The sequence below is a fragment of the Mus musculus genome, chromosome 14, assembly GCF_000001635.26.
Source record: "Mus musculus strain C57BL/6J chromosome 14, GRCm38.p6 C57BL/6J".
Classification (NCBI taxonomy): Eukaryota; Metazoa; Chordata; class Mammalia; order Rodentia; family Muridae; genus Mus; species Mus musculus.
The window spans coordinates 32,255,256-32,278,932 of NC_000080.6; the positions used below are offsets into that span (position 1 = coordinate 32,255,256).

General features: G+C 39.2%; 1 protein-coding gene and 1 pseudogene across 5 annotated transcripts in view; one reads left to right on the forward strand and one right to left on the reverse strand.

The window, feature by feature from the left end:
* The window catches only part of Parg (poly (ADP-ribose) glycohydrolase), a 96,785-nt gene that overhangs the window by 53,326 nt on the left and 19,782 nt on the right, over positions 1–23,677 (forward strand). For all 5 annotated transcript variants that reach the window (XM_030247822.1, XM_030247823.1, NM_001374221.1 and 2 more), the window contains 4 exons: positions 2,823–2,898; positions 7,429–7,576; positions 16,375–16,453; positions 19,595–19,703. In XM_030247822.1, the coding sequence (XP_030103682.1) occupies positions 2,823–2,898; positions 7,429–7,576; positions 16,375–16,453; positions 19,595–19,703 (412 nt within the window). The remainder of the gene's footprint in view (positions 1–2,822; positions 2,899–7,428; positions 7,577–16,374; positions 16,454–19,594; positions 19,704–23,677) is intronic.
* Positions 11,336–12,512, reverse strand: Gm7707 (predicted gene 7707; annotated as a pseudogene).

Consider the following 23,677-nt stretch of genomic DNA (forward strand, 5'->3'; position numbering starts at 1 on the left):
TATTTCATGCTAAGAAATGTCTCTCATTTTAAATATTTTTTCATAGTTTGTAATTTTGTTCATAATATAATATCAAATGTGATAAAGGAGAATGATTTCTATGCTAGCTAACCTGGAAGGATCTGTCTGCTTAGGTGATACTTTGGTCATCAGAGATGGGTATTTCAGAAGGCCGAGTGCATGACTGAAATGACTCTTAGTAGTGAGCAGTGGGTAGAAGAAAGTATCGTGAACATGCAGAGGGTCTGAGCCAGGACAGTGTGTACAGAACCATGGCAGGTGGAGGTGAGAGGGCCAGGAGCCCCCAGGACAGCAGTGACGCCATCCTTTCAATGATAAGACCAGACAGGCTCATTGATGGCACCTTCATTATTCTAACTTCGCCCACCCATGGTTAGCTACTGCCTATCTGACACTGCTTTTCACCATGGCTGGCTGTCTGCTCTAAGTCCCTTTCCCTGCTCTCTCTCTCTCTCTCTCTCTCTCTCTCTGTGTGTGTCTCTCTGTCTGTCTGTTTTCCTGGCACTACAATTAGTGAACCTGATTTGTCAAGCTCTTCAGCATTGGACCTTTTCTCAACCTTAAAAGTGCTCTCTTGATCTCTCCTTCTAAGATTGACACAAGTCTCTACTAACTTGTTTTACATCGTAAACTCCCCTCTGACATTCCTTGATTTCATTGGTTTCTCTTCAAATGTGGTGTCCAGAACTAAACATTTTACTGTGTCAGAACTAAACATTTTACTGTGTCCCCTGTCCAGTCTAGAGCAGAGAGCTTTGTTTTCCTCTGCTCGTCTACTATGTTGAGATATAGGAGTCAAGGAATACAGTCTGTTTTTCTACATATGTCACAGTGCTCACTAGCCTGGCACCAATGTAGAGAAGGGACTGGTGGAAATGCAGGCTCTAGCATGGCTGCTTTGTGAAAGGAATACATTAACAGCCCCTATGTGACACTGATTGCCCCTTTAACTCTGATAGGCAGAACCTAACTTGGTAGCTTTTAGCTGCTTCAGGAGTGAGTTGGGGAGTGTTATTAAATTCAGTCTCCCAGACTCCACTGAACCAGGAAAGTGCATTTACAGAGGGAGGATGGAAGAGCGATAAGGATTGTTTACTGCCAAGAACTGGACTGCTCAGGCTCTTTCCTGAATCTGTTTCTGCCATATTCGAGTTAGCCCTTTGATTGTTAGCAGGTACCCTACCCAGGCTTAGTTAATCACAGAGAGCCATAGTCTGTGTCTTTGATTCTTGTGGCATGAGCGCAGGGTATTTTCAGAGGCTAAACATGGATAACTACTAGGAAGTTAAAGGACCTATCAAACCTTTTCCTAACTATAGTGAGACTGGTACGCCAGGTACCAACTTCAGTTTTGGAGAAATGTTGCCAAGCATAGTATTTCCTGATTGACAGCTTAAGGGTTTCTGGATCATGCCTCTTTGTCTTTTCAGTTATATCCTATAGGCAGCGTTACCTCTGAAGAAAATGACTGGGATATTAGGACCATGAAAGGGAAGTTTTTCTAAAAAAAGAAGCCTAGTCTAGTTCCATTCCCAGAATTCACAAGAGTGAAGGAGAGAACCAACTCCCAAAAGTTGTACTCTAACCTGTACACAAATATTGTGGCACTTGGGCACTGACACACACACACACACACAGACAAAATAAATAAACAAATATAATAAAGATGCCATTATACATTAAAACCTATAGACTTATACAAAAGATTATATGACCTTTTCTAAAAGCATGGTATACTGTTAATGGCTATAATCAATGAGAGGCCACTTGGGTTCAAATCTCTACTGCTTTTTATTTACTAGCTTGAGTAAATCGATTAAATGCTTTCTGTATTTTTATTTTTTGTCTATAAAGTGGAGGTTATCTGATAATTAAATGAGTTAATCCAAATAAAGATTTTAGAATAGAAGTTGTATTAAAAAATCTTAGAATAAACTTATCTATCAGTTAGACTAGAGTTTAGCCACAAATATTTGTGAGCTCAAAATGTGGACATTAGTAAATCTCAGCAATAAACAGTACTTCTAAATTGTATGGCTGTGTGTATGTGTTAGTGTATGTGTGTGTATGTGTTAGTGTGGGTGGGTGGGTGTTAGTGTGAGTGCATGTGTGTATTTTGTTTGTGTGTTTATTCACCACCTACTGCAAAAACATTATAAACATACTATTTAAGTAACTTGGGTCTCATCTCTGTTAGATCCTAATGTAACTTAAGTCTCTTTAGTCAATAAGCAATTGAGGAGCTATGGGAATCTACTAAGGAAAAAAATGTCATCTGCAAATGTTTTTCATGCAATGAAATTATCAACCTGATATATAACAGGCCAATATCTCGGTAACTATAGTTTGTGAAAGAAAAAAAAATTCTGCTGAGTACTTAGTTACACTCACTAAGTTTATTCGTCGACACTGTTAATATACAAATTCTACAGATCCGAATCCCACTGGCACCTCTCCCTAAGCACAAGTTATCAAACTAGTGAAAATAGAGCTCATTTAAGAACCATGCAGGTACTGGTCAGATTTTTTATATTAGATTGCAAACTCTAGCATAATAAAATTTCATTTTTGTATCTTGAGAAGTATTTTAACTGTTAATATCATGTAGGAGAGAATAATATTCTGCCTCATTTTAATGCTTATATGCATGCTTTCGTGAAAAATGGGAGGATCAACCCAAGGAGTGTCAACGTTTATTTCTGGCTTTCAATTTGATGGCTTCCTTTGTTTCATAGTTGTTTGTATTTTCAGATTTATTTGTTGTGCATTACTTACCTAAGAAAATACCTTCTACATTGTAGGTGTGAAAAGCCTCTGACACGCTTACACGTCACTTACGAGGGTACCATAGAAGGCAACGGCCGAGGCATGCTACAGGTACGTTAATATCACAAGGATGTGTGCATTTAAGACTCCTCTTAATGGGTTTCCAACAGTAAAGGAAATTTGAAGACTCGTTTGTCTCCTGAATTGATGTAATGCAGAAAGGTATAGAGAAAAAGAGAGCAGATCACTTTGACAGCTGCCGTTTGCCCGTGTATACTCATGTGCCTCTCAGAAAAGCTTTTGACAGAAAATCCCAAGGTCTGGACAACATCAGTCGTCTTGGTTCAGACATTGATTGTATACTGACAGAGGATGAAGTTCCTAGGGTATGGTCTTGACAAGCTGTCAGCAGGCAGTTTTGTTCTTTTTCTTTAAAGGCTTGTTTTTGCCCTAAATCATGACTAGTTTGAGATGTTTTTATGCCACCAAAAGCCTTGTTTGAGTGTAGGAGGCAGACAGACATCTAAGACTGATTGATAAAACAGATTTCTTCCCATATAGAATACTTTCAAAACACATGATATAGCTATTTGTACCAACTTTTCCCTGTTGAAAAGCAAGTAATCCTGTCTATTCCTTCATCTTTACTGTGAAGTCTTTACTATCATCACCTTTCCCCAAAACCTGAGAGAAAAAATAGTTAAAAAGCCAGACATGGTGTCACATTCCTGTAATCCTAACACTGGACAGTCCGAGGCTTAATGAGATCATGACATACATCCCAAAGTAACTGAAGAGTCATATTCTTTCTAGAACAATCCTTTATGTAGACATATTTATGCATAACATCCGAAAAGAAGCATCCTCTGTTTTCTGTTTCTTCATTTTGGGTTGTATAGGACAGATTCTCACCGTGTTACTCAGACTGAGCTTGGGCTCACTCTGTAATTCAAGGTTCTCTTAACCCTGTGATCCTCCTGCCTCTGCCTTCTGAGAACTAGGATTATAGACATGGTCTACATTGTCCAGTTTTGTTTTGTTTTAAATAACTTTTTCAGGTGATATGCTGGCACATGCCTGTAATCCCAGTACTTAGGAGAATTGCTGCAAGTTCAAAACATAGCATGCTCAAGATATGCATGAGCGATAGCAGGACCCTATCTCAAACACAACATACACACACACACACACACATCACACCTCACACACCTCACACAACAGGCATGTACATACAACACACATGTCTATTTTTTTATATTTGAAAAGATGTAATTAATCATTTAATTTTTCTTGAAAAATAATTTTTCAGTGTATTTAAAAATTGTTCCAAATGAATATCACTTACCCGGCATAATCTCACAAGAGACAGCTACATCTGGGTCCTTTCGATAAAATCTTGCTAGTGTATGCGATGGTGTCAGCGTTTGGATACCCCGGAGCTCTTGACTCTAGCTGCATATGTATCAAAAGATGGACTAGTTGGCCATCACTGGAAAGAGAGGCCCATTGGACTTGCAAACTTTATATGCCCCAGTACAGGGGAACGCCAGGGCCAAAAAGGGGGAGTGGGTGGGTAGGGGAGTGGGGGTGGGTGGGTATGGGGGACTTTTGGTATAGCATTGGAAATGTAAATGAGCTAAATACCTAATAAAAATGGAAAAAAAAATAAAATAAAAGTAGCATTAACCAAAAAAAAACAAAAAAAGAATATCACTTACTGTTGCATTTCCTTCTTTATGCAGTTCTTTCCTACATAAAGTCTTGGATAAAATGAGAAAGGCATAATGTACCTAAGAACTAAGCAAAGCTAATGCTAGTTAGCACCACAGGAATGCTGACCTCTCATTACAGAACAATTCAACAAGAACTCATTCACCAACAGTCAGGGTTGAGATTCTCCCCACCTGCCTGCAGTATATTATAGTTGAAATATGGGGCCTTGGTAGGTTAAGAGACTACTGTAAAGCTTCTAGCACTATTAATTGTTCACTCTACCCATGCCACATCTCCCCAGGAGATCAGGGAATATTGTATTGTGGTGCTCCAAAAGCTCGTTATGCAACGTACAAATTATGTTATGATGAAAGGCAACAACAAAACCTCTGTAAGGAGTGTTATCATTTCTCTCTTTTCATTAAGTCACAATGCAGAAACTGAGTAATCTGAACAAGTACCTTTAAAGTAAGAGACTTAGAAAGTGGCTGGCTACATGTAAAGCCGTTCATGTGCTTGCAGTTGTGTACAGGAGCAGGCTGCTCACCTGTTACGGAGAGCCCTTTGTTAAGAGCCTTTGTGAGTACTAAAAGCTTTAGGTTTCCTTTTCTTTTTTAAGCTCTTGCTTTAACAGTGTATTTCTATGTTCACCTTTCAGGTAATGACTGTCTTTGGTCTTTTTATCAAAGAGGGAACAATAACACCGCATGGTATTATTTTCACAAGTATTATAGAGTATATATTTCACAAGTTTGGTACCCTTTTTATATCATATCTTTTTATTTTAGTTATGTACCTGATTCCAATAAAAATCAAGTAATGTTGATTGCAAACCCCATCTGTAGTCATAGAAATATTACAATGATGGACATGTAGTTAGTTTTTCACTTCTCAAATACTGTCCATTTCATTTCTGAAATTACTAGGTTTCTCCTTTCCTATATTCTACCACAGCCCTATTTGAGGCTCTTACAGTTTCTCGGTAGATATCTAGTCAAGCTCTTTGCTGTTAATTTTATGTTCTTTCAGTTGTATTCTTGAAACTAAAACTGTACCATTTTTCTTAATGAAACCTGGTCTAAGTTGCTAAAGGAATCCTTCCCAGACTTCCCTATCATTCTCTATAACCCCCAGCGTGATGTCATCTACACTGTAGGAATAATGGAGACGCTGTTTACAGTCCTCTCCAGCAGCTGTTCACAGTGTTCCGTGTCCTCTCAGCCTGTCAGCAGCTCAGGATTGGATGCTGCTTCCGTTGTAAAGCTGCATTGCCCCTGTGTGCTCAGAGTTCAGGCCAGCCCACTACTGAGAAAGCATAGCATTCACATTCAGAGCTTCATGAGTGCTCACACGGTCTCCCTGCTGACGTGCTCCACTCCACCCAGACTGCAGATCCTTTCAGCCCAGGGACCACATACTTTTGAATTTATTTTTGTGACAAAGGGCATCAAACCCTGATCCTTGTACTTGCCAGCCAAGCACTGTTTCATTACAAGCTACATCCCTAGTCCTGGGACTGCATAACTTCTTATTTATCGCATAGGTTCCAGCATAATGTTTAGTAAACTTTTATTGTGCTGGATGGTTGTAAGGCACATTACTTAGTTCTGGACAATTCATATGTAGCTATGTAATTTGTCAATAGACTAGTTTCACCAAAATCTTTTTTTTTTCCTATATAAGAAAAATAATTATTCTAGATGTTTAGTCTCAACTCCCAGAATACAGCCCAGATATGTGGGTTCTGTATCTCCATTCAATAGCTTGTCAGTATTTGTCAGTAGTTTTTATGATCTTATGGGTAAAAGAAGGAATATGTTGTCCTTTCTTAATTTTTATCTTTTCATATTTTTGCTGAATATAAGATTTGTATTCTTGCTCTATTCTTCTATAAAATTGGCTTCATATTTTCATTCCACTGCTTTAGAAAATATGAACAAGTTTTGAGAGATCTTATATTTTATAATAGTTGAAAAACTTAAAATTTATGATAAATTGTTTTACATGTGTCTAATAGTATATATATTTAAGTAGTGTACATTTGTATAATCGAAATCTTTAGAATAATCTAAACAATCTAATTAAATAATCTAAATAATCACTCTAAAACTGCAGTAACGTGACAGTTGACTTGAAATTCTTTAGTAGGGAGTCAGCCTCTTACTCTGAAGAACACTTGCCTACACCCTGAAAGGAGAACAAACATGCTGTTCACACTTAGTAAAGTACAAATATTAATGGAATTGAATCTCTCTTCTTATACTAGATTATGATCCCCTCCCCCCAATTGGTTATATTTTCTAAAGTAGCTGGTAGTATTCATGCAATTTGGTATGGGGTTTAATTTGAAACAAAAATTTTATACCTTGTGAGGCCATGGTGGCACTCAGGAGGCAGAGGCAGAGGCAGGTGGATCTCTTGAGTCAGAGGCCAGCCTGGTCTACAGAGTGAGTTCCAGGACACCCAGGGCTATTACACAGAGGAAAACAAAACAAAATAAAACTATCCCTTTATTCTTCCACAGAATAAAAACAACTTCTGAAAACAAAGGTTTGACTGTTTGGAAGTCATTTAAAATAGTCAATGGGAAGCTGACTGGTAGATGTAGGGAAGTGACCTGGAAACCTCACACAAGACTAATCTGGATTAATGATTCCAGGGACACAGATAAGGTGTTTACTTAATATTTTATCTAAGAAGCATCATTTTCCAGGTTCCATAGGAAGTTTTAAGACCTGAAGATAAAGAAGTATGCAGAGTTGTTTGCTGTCCTGAGATGGAAGGATTAAGCAACTGTGGTCACTCCTTAGGAAAATTTGGGAGCTGGTTTTCATGGGAAAGAGAAAGATTTGCTCCCATGGAGTATGTATTGCTCTGTCGTGTGTGTGGGTGTTCACATGCTGTGTGATGCTACATTTTCTCCAATAGGTGGATTTTGCAAATCGTTTTGTTGGAGGTGGTGTGACTGGTGCGGGACTTGTACAAGAAGAAATCAGATTTTTAATCAATCCTGAATTGATTGTTTCACGGCTGTTCACTGAGGTGCTGGATCACAATGAGTGTCTTATTATCACAGGTTAGTGTGTGTGTCTGCACAATGGGGTAGTTTTTTCCCATCTTGAATCTCTGCTATGAAGATTAAAAACTGCCCAGACAAGGTGTTTTTCTTCAATGGGCATTAGACCCTATATTTTATTTTTATTACATTATTTAAAAATTGGGGGGGGTGGGTGTTGGCTTGCATACCACAGCTCATGTGAGGTCAGAGGAGAGCTTGGGGGTGTTGGTTCTCTCCTCCTCCCACAGGGTTCTAGGGTTGAATTCGGATCATGGGCTTGATGGCAGGCACTCTTCACTGAGCCATCTTGCTGGTCCTAGACCAAGTAGTTTAAATTTATTATTTATACTTGTTATTTTTTCATTGCTATTACCTTATTTTCTTAAAATGTCTTGAGTAGTAATATACTTTATCTCCCCCATCTTTTATTTTTTGGCATATCTAAGTGCGCTTTCATTTGAGTAACTGGAAGACCATACCTACAGGAAGCCAAACATTTCCTCGGTTACTGGTGCTTTTTTTTAAGCCTATAGAACTGCATTTTGTTTTCTGTTGTTGCTTTGAGATTAATAAAGGGTCAGACTCAGGTTGTCAGGATTGATGGCAGGTGCTTTTACCCCCAGAGCCATCTTGCAGCCCTAATATATCTGTGTGAGGATTAGGGTCCCATGTTTACTTACATACATACATACTTACTTTCCGTTAGTACTAAGACATGGGGTTTGGTTTCTCTTCTTTTCTTTCCTTTCCTTTTCTTTTCTTTTCTTTTCTTTTCAGTTCTTTCAACATATTTAAAATAACTGACTTGTGTTTTTATACCGAGTCCAGCATTGGTTTACTGTTGACTACTTCATTCCTGCATATGGGGCAACTGTCTTATTCTTTACATGAGACTATGATTGTGTTGTAGTTAATGATGAGATCTGAACACTTTAAATAATACAGTGACCCTAGAAGTGGAATTCCCCCATTAGAGTTTTTGTCGTCGGCCTATATTGTTTACTTCACTTCTTCTCTAAACAAGCTCTGTGGAGTCTGTACTGCTTGTTGAATGTCGTCACTAAGGTTCCTGTTCACTTTACTAGTGGTTAGCTAATGATCATGCAGATTTCTTAAGTGACTGGAATAAGTACGTTTCCTGCGTTGCTGGGGTGCTCTGTGTGCGTGCATGCTTGGCATCATCACCCTTCCATTTAGCCTTAACTTCCTGCTCCCAAAGATTCAAGGTTGGGCAGTGGGGAAAGTTGAAGGCTTTCTCTGGTTTTTTTGGGCATTTGTATCACACGGTGTTCTGCATTCTCAGAAATATGCTAGAACTTTTCTAAACTCCTTGTTGTCATCGTTCCTTGGATATTTTGGATAATCTATTACTTGCACCATGTGGTGACCCCGTTCTTAGCAGTCTCTGTGGTAAGTAGGGATCCATGCTATCTTCCTCTAAAGCTTGGAGACCAGGCTTTCTACACTGGGCAAGCTCCAGGTTTGTGAAGTCAAGACAGCCTTTGCATGAGATCTCCCCAGAGGATAGGCCTAATGATTATTCTCCGAAAAATGGGACTTTGAAGGAACTTCAATATTCCTGCATCTTCCCTGGTGACTGCTGGATTGCTGTCTTCTACAGTAGTTACTGTTTTAAAGTTATCTTTCTTCTTGGCCGAATGACTTTACATCAGATAGACATTCTTACCTACATGATCTGATGGTTTAGTGAGGGGAGGTACACAACACAATTAAGTTAGTTTATATGAGAAATTAAGATTAGAACCTCTGCAAAAGAATTTCTTCTTAGATCCTTAGATTGTTATTTCAAGTTAATAACATGAAGAATTTCTTCTAGAATTCTGAAGTTGTTTCCACAATTGATTGAATTGGAAAGGTAGAGCCCTTCATTCTCAGCATTGCCTCTGCTCCTGTACTGCTTGTCTCTGTAGTTGCTGATTACCATGTAGGTACATAAAATGGATGAAATTGGGAAGTTACTGGGGAAGGTGGGTATGCACAGATCACAGAAGGGAAACTGAGGGAAGGACTGCTGAGTGCCTGTTGTTGGTAAACTAACCTTGCCTTACGCTCTTTTCATGAACTCTGGACATGGAGGCTGATACTGTTCCTATCATATATATACATATATTGATAATAATTTTTTAAAAATTTTTTAAATTTTTATAGGATTTAAATTGAAAACTAAGGACAAAATAGCCCATCAGTTTTGGAGAAGAATTTATATACTTTAAAAAGAGGTGGGGAGTTGTGATCGGGATATAAAGTAAATAAATAGTTTAATTAAAAACTTGATTAATAAACCTTGGTAAACTGCTGGGCATTTAAATCCAAAGCTAGTTTCTTTCATTTACTTACGGTAAACTCATTTCATTCTCTTATGGTAGGAAAAGAATCTTATCTGCCATTAATGTTACAGTAAGTAAGGGATATACCTTTTCCTGGCTATATTAGAAGGAAAACATTAGCATGGTCTCTCTGTCTCTCTCCCTCTTGCCTCTACCTTTCTGATGCTTAAGATAGCTTGTCCCCAACCTACAAAAGGACCACTCAGGAATCGTCAGTGACCTCTGACTTACCTGAAGCTATTGTAAAATGAATGGAAAATTGTAGATTTGTGACTTCCCTTCAGATTTGTGATGACCTCAAGCTAAGGACATTTGGGGTGACTTTTAACTCAGCATTTTTTCCCACATGCACTTAACTTTATTACAGTGCTTCCTAATTAATATCTGTGATGTGATGTTCCCTTAATGGAAATGACCATTTCATCATCTACTTGGTATCTGGACTTCTGCCAGCTCCCTTCTTAGGAGACTCTTAACCGTGCACTGTAATTTATCTGCCTGATCAATTCCGTTCCTTCAGTGATGCGGCTAAGCTCGGTGACTTAATGGCTGTGACTGTGCTGCCTGAATCTGTAGAAGAGTTTGGAGAAATTGGAAATAAATTAAATTTGTCATCATTGTGGGACATCTGGTTGCTATCAGACTTTTAAATGAATATGAAACAGGTCCTGCAACCAGGCAGATACTTTTGTTCAGACAGTGTTATTTCTGTTTGCAGTGATTCACCCTGTAGTAGCTATGAGTTCCAGTACAGATGGACTAAAAGAATGAAACATCTAGAATACAGCTTCAGTATCGAGTGTTAAGGATCTCTTACAGGGTTCTCCTCTTGGTTCTGTTTGTTGAGCACATAAAACAGATAGATGTCTACACATACCTACAGATGAAACTTGGTTAGCAGAGGAATAGTTAATTTACCTAAGGACCCCCCCCCCCCGCCCCCAGCAGTGAGGCAGATCATCATGACTGTCTGCTCAACTGGATATCGTTGGTCAGCAGAATAGAATAATCAGAAGTAAACCATTCTATGCCATCTTTGTGAGATAGAAAGTGAGGGCCACCACTGCTACAGAAACAACCCATTGCTAAGTGACTCCAGACTATTGGAGAGATCTGAGTTCAATTGGAGTTTTCTTGAGTGTTTAGAGATCAATGTTTTTATGCCGGTTATCTTTACAAAATATTTACTAACTGAAGGCTGAGGGCAAGGGTGGTGTTGCATCTATTCCATGGTCACAACTGTGAGGGATGCTAAATGGAGTAGAATAGGTGGCATTTGTGTAAACTGCCTGTCCCAGAGTACAGCCCACTGACTGACAAAAGTAGAATTTGTTAGTTTCCTAATATGTTCCCCAATTCACTATAAACTTGTGTTAATAGTAAGAGAAAGTAGAAACACTTCTGACTAAGTATAATACTCTAATACTGCCATGAACTCAATAAACCACAGTTTATTTAATTAGGTGTGGGGGTGATATACAAGGATGAATATACAATCAATAGGTCTTAAATCTCTGTTCCATGGACTATCTCCATCTTCCTGCTTACTAGCAGTACAAGGCAAGCTGAGGTTTAGTTAAACATTCTTTATAATGACCTCTTCAGAGAAAATTAGAATACAAATAGCACTAGGCATTTAGTAAATTAAGTCACAGGCCTAGAAGTTCAGCTGTGTAGTTTGGAAATCTAATGTCAAAGGGTTCCTGAAACCTTAAGACTGAGTGATCTGTCGTGTCTCCAACACGTCTTCAACTGCCTTAAGAGAGTATTTGGTTTCCTTCTTACTTCAGCCTGCAAACTGATAAGCCCTGTTTTTGATTAGCAACCTAACTAGCATATTTGATGTTGCCTTTTTCATTTTTGCACTTGCTTTTGGATTAGAAGCAGTATGATTTGCAGACATGTAAAGGCCAAACAGAGCTCTCATGTTTCTATTGTTTAGGTTCAGTGCCTGTGCAAAATACTTTCTTGAAACCTCGACGTTTTCAAGTCCACCTTGGGTGTATTTGATTTCTACATACTGTTGACAGTATACGTGGTTATGTGGATTTGTCATCATCAGCTCCTCTAAGCAAACGGCTACTTTGGCATAGTCATGTTCATTGATACAAAGTTCTGCAGGTTCATGCCGGGCTTCTTGGTCTCCAGCAAACTGTTCCAGATACTCATCCAGCTCTCCAGTGGCCTCCACGTTTTTCCCCTGGGCTTTTTGAATGGCAATCTTACGCTTTCTGGCAGCAGTGTTAGTTGGATCTTCTTGCAAAATTCGATCATACAGTTGTATAGCATCGTCATATCTTTCCATAGCTTCAAATCGAATGCTTGTTAATTGTTTAACTCTGTGACTGCCAGGGAATTGTCTTCTTAAGTCCTGAAGACAAAACAATGCCAAGTCATCCCGACCTTAGTCTAGGACTGCAATCGTCACCCCAAGCTTAGAAGCATAATCACTAATTAATTCTTCTCCAACCTCCATAATTTGTTCCTGTTTCTTGAGTTTTCTTCTCGCCGTTTTCTCATTTTATCTCACATTTATTCCTAAGTCACATCGTAACGCTCAGTGACCTTCGCCATCTTCCTAGAACCCAGATGCGGCGGGGAGAGAGCTGCCATGAACTCTTGACGGGATTTTTCCTTAAGTGAAGGATATTTGGCCTAATAGTCTGTTTCATTTTAGGTGGAAACTTAACAATTGTTATTTTATAGTTTTCAGCTATTTTGCTTTTAAAAGACAAAACATATGTTTGCATAATTGCAAGGTTATAGTAGGCAGCCTTTTGCTGTTATGAACAGGAAAGGGGAGACTTGTCTACTTCTAGACAGAAAGCATCATCAGGGGCATTCCTGTAGACGATTTGTTTGCTCTACTGCTTTGCAAAGTTAAGGTCATTGACATGGTTTGGAAGGAGTTTTCATTTGTCTTACTTAGTTTTCTAAGTGATTCATGGGATTAAAAAAAAAGTGAGCACTATTAATAACCCTGAGTTTCAGATGATGGTTAGCCAGGGTCACATGACCAGTAAGGATTCACCTGTGGGTCCCATGTTTCCTAATGTCAGTTGGTGCTTTTTACCACACTGTGCTATCTGTGAAGATGTGGCTTTCTTTTCTGAGACATTGTCTTATGTGTCATCAAGGCTGCTCGCAAACTCCCAGCAGTGTCTTTGCCTCTGCCTTCAGAGCCGCTGCCTGGCTGTGAGTGTGAGCGTCTAAAGAGTCCATTGTGTGTCCCTGTAGAGTACTTCTGAACTTACTATTTTAACTTCAGTTAGTGTGGTGCTTTCTGTTTCATTTGCTTTGTGTGTGCTCTGTGCATGTGAACATACAAGAGCATCCAGCTATACTTACAGGTCTGAACAAGAAATGTCAAGGACATTAGACTTGTTTTCTTGGTTTGTAGCATAAAAAAATTCAAAGTAAATTTATGGGAACTAAGATATAAATTACTTTAAAATTATTTTGACAGGTGGTATGCTAAACAATACATTAGAAACTGCAGTACTTAACCTTTATTATGGGAAATTATAAATCATATACTAAAAATAGAGTAATTTTCATAATGTTACATTCATATGCCTTTTTGCATGCATATAATGTATTTTGAAGAAACTCCAAACTTACTGAGTTATCACAAGAAAAACATATTGAATTTTAGGGTCTTACTTTGTAACTCAGGCTGTCCTTGAATTCAGGATCCTTATGTTTCAACTTCCTGAGTTAGCATTGCAGGTGTGTGTCACCACACCCAGCTTCATATCTGTAAAAATTTACCAGCGTACCTCTTTTCCTCTCCATTTTCTTTTCCTCGATATTTAAGAGTATATTAAAGACATTAGTCCCCTTTACTCCTAAATATTTTATCATGTATTTCCTAAAGATCAGTGAGTCCACCTACTGAGGGTTTGGGGTGTGTAGCGGCTTTGTGCTTTGTGCTAACTAGGATCCACACCCCTCTGTGTGAGCTCCCTGGCTCTGGGCTTTATCCTGAGTAGCATCTGCTGCTCTGTGGAAGCCCCACTGGGTTTGTATTGTCCTGGTCATTTACTTTTGGACTGTTTACCTTCGAGTGTCTATTTGTTTTCAGAAAGAGTCTCACTGTGGGCTAAGTAGCCTCAAATTTGTGGTGATCCCCAGCTTCTTCATGAGACACTATGCCAGGCTTAATTTTAAGTTTATTATGGGCTTGTGTCAGCTCAGCCACAGCCTCTGTGTAATCAAACACTGAATTCATATGTTCCTATAAAGATAATTTGTAGATGTGATTAAAAGTCCACAGTAGTTTAGTTAAGACTTAAGAAGGGACGTTATTTGCCTCGTTCTGTGAGGGTCTAGTTCAGTCAGTTAAGAGAGAAGCTTCCCAGAAGAAATCCTCTTCTGGACAGTGGCACTGCCAGCTTGCTAAAGCTGTTTATTTAGCCCCAGAGTTGTGTGAGCCAAGTCCTTGCAGTGAATCTGATTGCTTCTGTTTCTTTGGTTTCCCTGTGACTGATGCGTAGCTCTTGTGAGTAAGCCTGCTATGAACATTCCTCTGAGCAATTCTTTACGTTATTTTTATTTCATGTGTTTGGGTACTTTGCCTACATCTATGCCTGTATGCCACTTGTATGCCTGAGCTTGCAGTGGCCAGGAGAGGGCATCGGATCCCCTAGAACTGGGGTTTTGAGGTGCTGTGTGAGGGTTAGGAATTGACTTTGAGTCCTCTGGAAAAACAGGCAATGCTCTTGATCACTGTTGCCCCTACTGTACAATTCTTATTGGTATACATCTTTGTTTTCTATCGGTAAAAACCTACATGTGACATTTCCAGCTCAAACTGTTCATGTTTAATTTATAAGAAATACCAGACTTTTCAAAATTATTGTGCCATGTGTTTCACCAGTAGTGCGAGATTTCTGCTTATCCTATTTCCTTATCAGCCCTTGGTGTAACCTTTTCATTGTTTGCTTGGTTGCTTGTGTTTGTTTGGGTTTTTGTTGTGGTTTGAGACAAGGTCTCATCTTGTAACTCTGGCTGGCCGGCAACTCACAAAAATTCACCTGCCTCTGCTTTCCAACAAGAATTAACACATGGCTTCTCTTGTGGCCATTTCTGTTTCAGCCATACATTGAGATTTATTATGGTATCTCACTCTGGTTTTAATGTGATTGCTAATGACTGATAATGTTAAGCATTATTTCATAAGATGTTTGCCAACTTCGTACTTTCCATATGAGGTATACATTCATGATTTCTGCCCATTTTTGTAAATTGAGTTGTGTTTTACTTATTTCGTGTTATTTTTCTTAGCTGGGGTCTAAACATGGGGCCTTATACATGCTGGAAAGGAGTCTATCTCTAAACCCCCTTAGCACCTGCTTGTTTTTATGATTAGTGTTTGAGACTTCTTCAATATTCTGGAATAAGTCCTTGTCAGATACCTGTCATGTGAGTATCTTTCCTCTAAGCCTGCTTTTCCTAAAAATGTTTTATTGACAGTAACTTGAATTTTGATCCAGTATAGTTTTTGTTTCATTTATAAGTCTTGTGGTCACTGCTTTTTTTCTATCCAGTTCAAGAAATCTTTGGCTAAATACATACAGTGAAGCTGTCTCATGAGTAGGTTTGTTTTCGTTTTGAGTTTGTTTTTGAGTCTCTCATGCTCCAGTTGGAACTCCTGATGGTCTAGCCTCGACCTTCTAAGTGCTGAGATTAGGGATGTCCTCATTTTATGTTTTATGTTTGTGTTTGTCCTCCGTCTCAAATGCTTATTCATGATGTAGTTATTCATGAGGTCTGTATTTTTATATAATCAAGAATTAACCTTGTAATAATATAGAGTTTTCTGCTTCAAAGGAATGCTCTGTTTCTCTATTTGTTTCTTTTAGTCTTCTACATCTGCTGCTCAGTTTGCATAGGTGATTGGTGTTTTTGTCACTGTGTTAATGGATGTTTGGTATTTCATTTCCTCATTGTCTGCTGTTAATATATAGAGACATCTTTGACTTAACTCTTATTTATTTATGAGTTTTTCTTTTCCTTGCCCCACTCCCAGCAATTCTTTGGGATGATGACACCCAGAAGACAGTTTTATATCTTATTTTATTTTACTTTTATGATATTTTGTGTTGGATTTAAGCCCAGGGTTCTGTTCATACTATTCCATGGAGCTATTTCTCCAACCCTGCTTATCCCTTCCCATTCTTTTTGTCTTCTATTTCTCTTTTTGCATTTTGGCAGCAGGGATTGGGGGTGGTGAGTGGGTGGTCCTACCTCATTCTGCAGGTACAGTTCTGAATAGAGGTAGTAAGCATGACAGTCTCCACCTGGTCTATGTAGTGAGTTCCAAGACAGCTAGGACTATGTAGAGAGAGCCTGTCTTGAGAAGATGAGGGTAAGAAAGAAAGAGAATGGTACTCTCACCTTATTGATCACCTTGGGTAGAATGGTTTGAGTCTGAAGTCAATGGTGTTAATAGACGTTTTGTTTCAGGTACTGAACAGTACAGTGAATACACAGGCTATGCTGAAACTTATCGTTGGGCCCGAAGCCATGAAGATGGGAGTGAAAAGTGAGTGTTTCTGATTTTAGTAGTGTGTGGCTGAAGCTAAAGGAGCATGTGCTTGACGCTGCTGTCCTCTGCCCCTTCCAGAAACTTACTATTTTGTTTTGGGGTTTTATTTAAAATACTATTTTCTCTTTTTTTCTTTTTTCTTTTTTCTTTTTCTTTTTCCTTTTCCTTTTCTTTTTCTTTTTCCTTTTTTTTTCCTTTTTCTTTTTCTTTTTCTTTTTGTTTTCTTTTTCTCTTGGTTTTTCGAGACAGGGTTTCTCTGTGTAGCCCTGGCTGTCTTGGAACTCACTCTGTAGACCAGGCTGGCCTCAAACTCAGAAATCTGCCTGCCTCTGTCTCCCAAGTGCTGGGATTAAAGGTGTGCGCTACCACGCCCGGCTAAAATACTATTTTCATACAATATATTTTGATCATATTCTTTCCCTTTCACCAAATTTAGATTCTCCTTACCTCCCTACACACCCAACTTCATGTTCAGCACCCACACACAACAAAAAGCCCACAAAACCGAGAACAAAACCACGAAGTCCATTTTTTTATTTGTCAGCTACTACTGAGCATAGAGCCTAGAGACTCTCTTGAAGAGTGGCTGACATACCTGGTAACACTCCACTGAGAAAACTGATTTACCCCTTCCCGACAGACATCAGCTGCAGAGAGCTTCTTGATTAGGGTTGGGACTTCGTGCTGCCTCCCCTTCTCACTGCTGGGATTTTGTGTGGCTTAACCTTGTGTAAGTCTTGTGCATGTTGTCACAGTCTCTGAGTTCATTGTGTCTGGGAAGCACTGTTTCCTTGGAGTTATTCATCACCTGTGGCTTTTAGAGTTTTTTCTGATTCATCTTCCATATAGATGGGTCAGACTTGAGAGAGATTTAATGATGGCACCCCATTTGGGACTGAGTGTTCCGATGTCTCTTCCTCACTGCATGTTGTCTAGTTGAGGATTTCTATGTTCATTACCAACCACTGAAAGAGGCTTCTCTGAATAGGGTTGAGCACTGACTTTTATTGCCATGTTCCCTTAGCAGAATAGTAATAGTCGGTTCTATCCTGCACCTGTGACCTATCCAGTCTCAGCTTCTTGTCAACTATAGATTCCATCTCGCGTGGGCCTTAGAGCCAGTCAGAAAGTGGTTTGTGCACTGTGTACCACTATTTCCTGCAGGCCGGCCGCAGGTTTTATAGCTGGGTGATGGGGATGGTTACCTTCTCCTCCACTGGTGTGCAGAGCGCCCTCCAGCACCACTCCATTTCTCCATGCTCGATGACATAAGCAAGTGTTGTCTTCAGCAGCAGACCCTTACCGTCAGGTTGTGCAGAGTAATCCATAGCCTCAGCAATCGCCTATAGTGTTTGCGGGGAATCTATGGGACCCAGTTAGCCAATCAGTAACTCCGCAAGCTCTAATCCATTTTTCCTAGCACTAGAGGTTTTACTTGGTGGCATAAGATACCTAGTGGGGTCGTTGTCTCCTCCATTATGTGTTGACTCCATTTAAATTATTTTAAAAGTCAGTATCCCAGATTTTTGGAAGGCAAAACAATATTGCCATGTTTCACTTGTCAAAGAGAATAACAAAAATCCAAGCTTGAGGCAAAAGCCATCAGGGCACAGTAATGCAGCTCTTTTTCTCTAAGCTATAGAGGTTAACTTCCAAGTCCAAACTTAGAATGAGTTCTAAATAGAGTTTAGGGCTGTTGACTAGCTTATTTAGCTATCCTTGACTTATCTATGGTATCAGATACATGGGGAAATGTATGCTGAGACAATATGTGGCCCGGTGCCATATACTAGTTGACAGCAAAGCCTGCAGTGAATATTGCTGCTTCTGTCTGTCCCTTTCCTTCTTGAAATGGACTTCATATGTTAGCATCCTTGCTCATCCACTAAGTGACACTAGAGAACTGGCTTTGCCGGTGGGGAAGGAAATTACTTTTTGCTTCACTTTTTAATGAAAAAAGGATTCTGGCAAAAAGAGTCAGCTCTGTCTATATCACAGTCTTACTGTTTGTAATGTCAAGTCCAAGCTCTGGTATCTTTTTATTTTATAAAATATGATGTTCTTGCTTGAGCTCTGTTGGTGTAATTTAAAAAAAGCAAACAAAAACCATGACAGATAAACTTGGGGAAGGAAGGATTTATTTATTTGACTTACAGTTCACAGTCCATCTCATCGTAGGAAGCTAAGGCTAGAATTTGAAGCAAGAGCCTGAGGCAGGAGCTAAAGTAGCTAAAAGACCATAGAGCAGTTCTGCTTACTGACATGCTCACCTACCTTCCCTATTCAACTCAGGGCCACCTGCTCGCCGATGACAGCGCCCACCAATAAACCCCGTGAGGAAGGCCCCTCCTCCCAGGTGTCTCAGGTTGACAGCTGAAGCTGACTCTGACAATTGTGCTTGTAATGAGTCAGTTATCTATGTGGGTGCTTATTCCCCATAATTAGCCAGACTAGCAGAGAGGGTTGGTGTGTGTTTGCTTGTTTGTTTTGTTTTTAGTCTTTAGTATCAAATCTTACTTGACTACCAATACATGCAGGTGATCTATTTGGAAATTTATAGATTTCCAAGCTCATCAGCTTAGATAGTCCTTCATATTTCTGTAGGCATCATATCTTGTCTGCTTTTGTGTCTGGATCATTTTAAAGATAGTTTTTGTAGTTGACAGTTGCACAGTAAGTAGAAGGTTATATATGAATGTTATATATTATTTTGTAATACTTGATTCTCAGGGTTATTTCCTGTACAGTATGGGGTAATGTTACATACCAGTGATTTAGAACAGATCTGAAAAAGACACATCTATGGTATTCAGAGGAAATCAGAGACCAGGATTCCTTTTGTTTCCTCCCAGAGCCTTTAGCCTCTGAGGCTGGCTATAGCTGATGTACTTGTTTACAGTGTGTCATCTCCTGTTGTCTCTTGGTTTTCATCTCACTCCTCAGCAGTCTGCAGTGCACACACCTCTGAATCTAGAACTGTAATGTTCCCCACCCTCCTGCTTTGCTGGGCCCCATGTTAGGACTTGTTTGTTTTTAATATCTTAACGCTGCAAAATGTCGACAGCATGACTCCCGCAAGGGTCTTACTTAAAGGCTTCTACATGTTCCATATTTTTGTCCCTTTCTGTCCCATCGCAGGGACGATTGGCAGCGGCGCTGCACGGAGATCGTTGCCATTGACGCACTTCACTTCAGACGCTACCTCGATCAGTTTGTGCCTGAGAAAGTGAGACGTGAGCTTAACAAGGCCAGTAACCTTATTTCCGAGTTCATCTGGCAGCTGCCATCTATTTACTGCCATTTTATTAATGCTGAAATTAATGCTTTCTGGTAATTCTTACCGTGTCAGTGCGTCTGCCCAGAGCTCCCCTGACTTAATGGTTCTGTCAGCGTGTACAAGATGTACTTTCCATTTTGTAATTGTTTGATTACTGGCCACTGTGTCAGATAGAATATTGCTTGATGTCCACCCTGCGCGTGCATTTATCTCATTGGGTATTTTAGTGGCTTTGGAACATTATCATTGTAAAACTGTATAGAAAGAAATGAGGGGTGGGGGTAGATCTGTCATATGTCATTTTGTCTATAAGGTGTGCTGATATCAAGACTAAAAACACTTTAAAAGACCCCACAAATTATGCTTCAATATTGAAAAGAAAACATGTTGTTTATTGATTTAATAATCTGACATATATATGATGTGATGTGATAGTCTACGACGCATAGTTCAGCTTAATCATGTTCTTTCTTTTGCTATCTCAAATTAAAGTGACATATACCTCTGGTTTGTTCAAATCTTCACTGCTATTAGCTATAATGAATATATTCCCTCATGAAATTGAGTGTTGATTCTATTCTGTAGATTTGGAGCTTTAATGTAGCAGCAAAGGTGTTCTTTAGTTTTCAAAATTACTCTCAGAGCCAAGAAAATGAACTCGGGTTCTGCAAGCCATTGTTTAATTCCTGCCTGTACAATTTGACTAGGATATTATAGCAAGTTTTGTGGTTTTGCCTGGCTATCTCTGCAGGTATCTGCAAAGAAGCCTCTGACAGTGATTGCAGCCTGGGTACAAGCAAACCACTAAAGGCTTTTCCAGCCCTTAGAGTTTAGTAGGTATTTAAACATAATGATATTTTTATTTCCTAGACCATTTGAGCAGCTAATTCATTGATAAATGTGTTTTCTATTATATAATTTATTAGGTTATTTGAATATTTAATGTTCTTAAGTAAACTTCATAAAGTGTCTTAGTAGTACACTGTCACCAAAGTGAGATCCGTATAATAGATGTCCTGTTTGAAATTTGTTTAAAGCAGTTCCTTAGCACAAGCGTCCAGAAAGCCTGTTCTTGTGAATGTTAACAGCTCTACACTGCTCACTCCACGTACTTGGGTCTGGCTGGTACTGACATTTTTATTTTATAAGTAGCTGTGGACATTTTCAGTACTCTGGCTAGTGATATAGCTTGGTGATAGAGTACTTGCTTAGCATGTGTGAGCCCTGGGTTACATCCCCTGTACTCAAAACAAACAACAACAACAACAAAACAGATAAATATAACTTGTTTTCACTGTTATAAATGTTCAACCTGAAGCTATTGCCTTCAAGTCCAAGATGTTTTATGATTGAATGTATCAAGACAGTTAGATTAATCTTCAGAATCTCATGGGCGTTCCTTACATAAGCATGTCTATGGGACCTTGTTACATGCTTTTTGAAACTCAAAGATATTTGTTTAAGCAGATGTTTTGAAAGAAATATATGAAAGAAAGGTAAAATAAAAATGTGCTTAGTTGTAGTTGCATAATATTAACATAAGTTTCCCATTTTTATGGCTGAAGCTTATATTCTCAGATATGCTTTCCTGCAGGGGACTGAAATATTCACTTTTAAAAGAAATTATTGGGGCCAGTAAGATGGCTCAGTGAATAAAAGCACTTACCACTAAGCCTGATCTAAATTTGATCTCCAGGTCCTAGCACCTACATGGTGGAAAGAGAAAACCAACTCCTTTAAATTGTCCTCCACCCTCTATGTGTACAAGGTACTTATGCACAATCAGACAGACACAGTGGCGGGGTGGGATAAATGTCATTTTAAGGGAAATAAATCCATAATTATGATATGTTAATGCAATCCTTGAGCATAAACAAGTCTTAAAATTCCTTATGGCTAATTGACACTCTACATGTACTTGTATCACTAACCTTTAATTTCTTGTCTCAGAGACACGAAAATGTTATATATAGGAGATATATGTACATGCACACACAGAGACACATATATGTATACATGTGTGTATATATAATAGGCTGGTGATACGTATCTCCAACACTGAAAACATTTATCAATAGAACAATAGTTCTCAACCTTACTAAAGCTCTGACCCTTTCGTACAGTTCCTCATGTTGTGGTGAACCCCATCTATAGAATGATTTTGTTGCTATTTTATAACTGTAATCTTGCTACTGCTATGAATTGTAATGTTAGTATCTGATATGCCGCCCCTGTAAAAGGGTCATATGACCCCCAAAGGGGTCACAACCCACAGGTTAAGAACCACTGTTATAGAATATAGAGTACTTCTAGACTTTATGTTCAAAGAATGAGTCTTGAAATAGCCTGGCAGGTGGGGGAATTTCCTTTCATTCAGGTCCGTTTAGCTGGCACACTGCCTGTCTTATGGAAGTATTTCAGGAAGAATTTCAGCTGACTTGGTCAATGATTAGCATTAATGAGGTATTTTAGAAATTATATAAGTATGTTATCTCAGAGTAGTTCTAATAATTACTTTCAAGATATTTTTAATCTAAATAAAGTTTAGTCAGTCCAGTGCCTGAGCATAGATGACAGCAGGTAAAGCAGATACATTGTCTGTTGAGCACAGTGACGTGGTTTGTATTTGTTTCCCACCTGCCGATATTTATGTCAGTGTGCAGCTATGGCTTACATTTGATTTACAAAAGATTCTTCCCAGTCAGCTGCAAGTGGAATGGTTTCGATTACTGTAACCAACAGTGGGGGAGGCAGCAGAATGATTGCTTACACTATACTAGACACTCCACTTAGCACTTTAAATGCAGTGTCAGAGCTTTCTTCTTGGGGCATCTGTTGCTATGCCACACAGGCTGTGCTTAAACTCCCAGGCTCAAGTGGCCTTCCATTCTTCTGGACTCCTGCTTCCATCCTGCATGGCCTGCTTTAATCCTAACCACTGCTCAAGACAAGAGACACTGCTCGTGCCTCTAGCTAGAGACAGACGAAGCCTTGGACACTGGGTAACTCGCTCCATGCCCAAAGCTGAACAGTGACCAAGCCAAGGGCTTTAACCAGATTCTCCTGACTTGTGCTTGCTCTTGTCTTTTCTGCTCACTTCTTTCCTTGCCTCTCCCATGCACCTTTTTTCTTCTCTTGTCTTTTGGTGCTAGGGAGAATGCAGGCCTTAGCCTGTGCTGGGCAGTACCCATCACTCCCTTGACCTCAAGGCTTCAGATCACGGATTTTTGTTTTGTTTTGTTTTGTTTCGAGACAGGGTATCTCTGTGTAGCCCTGACTGTCCTGCAGCTCACTCTGTAGACCAGGTTGTCCTCGAACTCAGAAATCCGCCTGCCTTTGCACTCCCAAGTGCTAGGATCAAAGGCGTGCACCACCATGCCCGGCAAGATGACGGATTTTTAAAATGTAGATTTTTCCACACAAAAATTAGTTACCAGTCTGAACTTGGAGACTGTCCTTATTTAGTTTTCCCAATGTTCTTTTCTGTCTGATTTATTTTTAAGAGAAATTCACAGTTGTCTCCCAACATAATTATCAAATTCCCATGAGACCAAATAAACAAAACAAAACACAAAATAAACAATGACAAAAAGCCCTGCAGATTTAATACAGCTGATCCTTATGTAAACTGATATTAAGAAAGTGCCTGGCTCAGAGCCTGTCCTATGGGAAGCCAATTGATAAATGTGCGTTCCTTTAAGACAGGGTTTCTATAGCTCAGACTAGCCTTGAACTCATAACTCTTCTGCCTTTGCTTTCTGAGTGCTGGGATAACAGGCTTGTGCCACAGTACCTGAGTTAGATGCATGTTCTTTCATTCACTGCGGCACTTACAAAATGTGTTATTTCAGAAAAGAATTGTTTTGTAACTCTTGCTAAAAAAGAAAAAGGCAGCAAGTGCTTTTGTTAAATGTCATTTTCACATCTTATTATTTTAAATTTTT